Below are 2,915 nucleotides of genomic sequence, written 5' to 3'. Positions count from 1 at the left end.
CCATTTTATGGTTGGACTCTGTCCGGTTGAATTCTTGAAATTGGGCTCAAATGGGCCTTAGAGTTGGGTTGAGGAATAATTAGGCTTACTTCGGGCCTCGGGGGCTTTAGGCTGGCCCAGGTCCTAGTGCCGGTCTGGCCTATAAGTTGGGTTGTGACAAGTAAAACCACAAACCAGTACAATAATGAAGAAACAAAAACATAAGAAAAAAAATTTTTCAAAAATGGTAGGTTATAAATTAAAAGAAGGAATGAACACAGAAGGCCAAGTTTCAAACTCCAAATACAAATTGATATCTCTTCAGCTACTTCGGAAATCCCATTAGAAAATAAATCAACTTTAATTTAATAATTATAATAAGTGCTCTTTAAAAATATAAAATTAAATCTCAATTGAAGCTAATTCAACATACACAAAAAAAGAAATTTCATAGAAAGACAATAATATATAGCATCAATTAATTAATCCTTCTAATTAACATTGCAAGTTTGAAGTTTGTAACTTCACCTCCCAGAGTTCCTAGCTAGATATTTGAGCTCCATCTTCTGAATTGAAATTCTAATTTTCTGTTTCACTGCTATGCATTAATTCCGTGAAGGGAAATAGCATTATCACATGATCGTGCATGGACAAAGTTGAGTCCTGATTGGAAGATGGAGAATACATATATGCATGGAATTAGTTCATCCATAAAAATCTGCGAACATCAATTAGTGAAAAAAATGACTGATAGGAGTTCACGGGTGCTGTTTTGGGAGGAAGGTAGAGGGAACAAAATCTTGCAATTGGCCATAATCAGGAAGAAGATGAAGCTGCTGCTGTTGCTGCTGCTTTTGTGGGGCATTAAGGTGTTGATAGAACATGGGTGCAGTAGGGTCACATTGGTTATTAATATTATCATGGGGAGGAAGCAAGCGGGCCAAGAGCTCCTGAGGAAAGCTTTGACGGGCCATGGATGATGTGGATGCCAGAAGTCCTGCTGCAGTATTAGCTTGAAGAGTCGCTGGACATTGATGGTTATGTTTCCCTTCATAAGTTGTGATCACAATTGATGGGTCTTGGAATGATCTCTCCACTCGTTTCTTCACTGTGCACTTCTGACTGGTGCATCTGTAATAGCTTCTGCAGTATATACCCATAACAATATATGATTCTAATCATTTCCATGGTTTCATAAAACTAACTAAAGAAGATACATTAATTACTATATAAATATAGATTTCTTTGGACTGATTCAAATAATTAAATTTCTTAGCTAACTTTGGTTCAAAAGTAATGAACATGAAGATTCTCAGAATCGTACAAGCATGAATTAGATAAAAAAGATCAATATTTTGAAACTTGATGGATCTAAAAGTGTTGATTAAACCTTTAATGCAATTCTAACGGAAGGATATATATGTGTGTGTGCTCTTCAAATGCATTAATAATTACCTTGGATAAGAACTATTCTTGACTGCCTTCTGTCCGTACTTTCTCCATCTGTATCCATCTTCAAGGTGATCAATCTCACTCTTGGTCAAGAAGGCGAATCTTGACTCTCTTTGCCGTTTCTCTTTCTTCGTTGTCTTGCTCCTGGAATACATCACAAAATTACAACATTTTTTTTTTAAGAAAAGAAGTTAAAATTAAATAAGCACAACCCAGATCTAGATATATAATGTAAGCGTATGAAAATAAATTCTTTTTCCTAATTATTAAATAATTCCTAATTAGAAGGAACAACTGGTATGCTTACCAGCTACGGGTTTGCGACTTCTTATTACATATACTCCATCTATCTTAATTAATTAGTGCATAGAAAGAGATACCCCATTAGTTCAAAGAATTAAATATGGTATATGGTACGTGTGCCATCTCAGTCTCCCTGTCCAGGAAAATAAGTAAGCCTATATCTATCCCCCGTGTAAGAATAAACAAAAGAAGGACACTTGCTGACTTTTTACCATGAATCTAGTAAGGAGAACCAAGAACCTACACTTTATTATTAGACTTCTTCTTCCCATCTTCGTATTCTTTTGGCTGCTGCTTTTCTTTGCTCTTGCCTGGGCCTTGTTGGGTCGCTGCATCGTTAGATGAAGAAGATATTGATGATGAATCTGGCGTGGATGTGTTTTCATTGGTGACCGCTGCTGGTGCACTGATTTCCCTTGAACAGTAGTCTTGGATGGGACTAATTACATCAGATGATGAGCAAGGCACATTAAAGGCTCTTGATAAAGTGTTATAGTCCATGGATAAGTAGTCAGTAAAGCTCATGGATAAGGGATCAGAGCCTTGTAAGGTTTCTATCAGTGTTGGTTGATCGTTCATTGATGGGTTATCGCTCAAGAATGAAAACACTGACCCTGGGATCCCTCTCTGCTCATTATTGTAAAATGGAACATACTGGGATGGATTTTTCTTTTCATTTGACATAGAAGAAGAAGAAGAAGAAGAAGAAGAAGGCGAGGAGGAGGAGGAGGAGATGATATGATATACCTCACTGAAAGAAAGCTCTAGGAGAGAAAAAAAAAAAAAAATCTGTAATAAAATGTCTGCTTTGTTCCTACAGAAAAATAGGCCTTTTTGTTCGGTTTTTCTCCACATATATAAAAAGCTTCTTAATTACCTACCTTTTAAAGGGGAGCAATTTTTGTTTATATGGTAGGTTTGGCTATTCTCCATTAATCTAATTATCTCTTCTTTGTTACAAGAACTCAGTTAAAATATCAAAACTCAAAATCCCTCTCGTATAATTAAAATGTGAAATAAATTTTATATATATATTATTTTTTCATGAGCTCTTTTTAGAGTGATTTTTGAAGGCATTTAAGAAATAAAGTTGTAAATTTTAAAAACTAAAAAAAAAAATATTTAAGATACAACATTTCTTATATAATTTCCTCCCTCAATGGTTTTTTTTTTTTTTTTAA

General features: G+C 35.0%; 1 protein-coding gene across 1 annotated transcript; it reads right to left on the bottom strand.

Annotated features, from left to right (window-relative positions):
* Positions 1–409: 409 nt before the first annotated feature.
* LOC110646055 (WRKY transcription factor 71) lies at positions 410–2,562 on the bottom strand. The gene is made up of 3 exons (XM_021799373.2): positions 1,979–2,562; positions 1,435–1,575; positions 410–1,122 (listed from the first exon to the last, which is right to left on the bottom strand). The coding sequence occupies exons 1-3, from the start codon at positions 2,416–2,418 to the stop codon at positions 738–740; spliced, it is 966 nt and encodes a 321-aa protein (XP_021655065.2). The 5' UTR covers positions 2,419–2,562; the 3' UTR covers positions 410–737.
* Between the last annotated feature and the right edge of the window lie 353 nt (positions 2,563–2,915).

This window comes from Hevea brasiliensis, chromosome 16 (genome assembly GCF_030052815.1).
Source record: "Hevea brasiliensis isolate MT/VB/25A 57/8 chromosome 16, ASM3005281v1, whole genome shotgun sequence".
NCBI lineage: Eukaryota > Viridiplantae > Streptophyta > Magnoliopsida > Malpighiales > Euphorbiaceae > Hevea > Hevea brasiliensis.
Note: the sequence above shows the minus strand (reverse complement) of the source record. Positions and strands in the feature narration are given on the sequence as shown.

Bases quoted from the DNA above. Each gene is read 5' to 3' on its own strand.
- LOC110646055 (XM_021799373.2), bottom strand. From the start codon at position 2,418: ATGTCAAATGAAAAGAAAAATCCATCCCAGTATGTTCCATTTTACAAT. The intron at 1,576-1,978 runs GTAGGTTCTTGG...GATGTATTCCAG, and splicing joins AAGAAGTCTAATAATAAAGT to GAGCAAGACAACGAAGAAAG. The intron at 1,123-1,434 runs GTAATTATTAAT...TATATACTGCAG, and splicing joins AAGAATAGTTCTTATCCAAG to AAGCTATTACAGATGCACCA.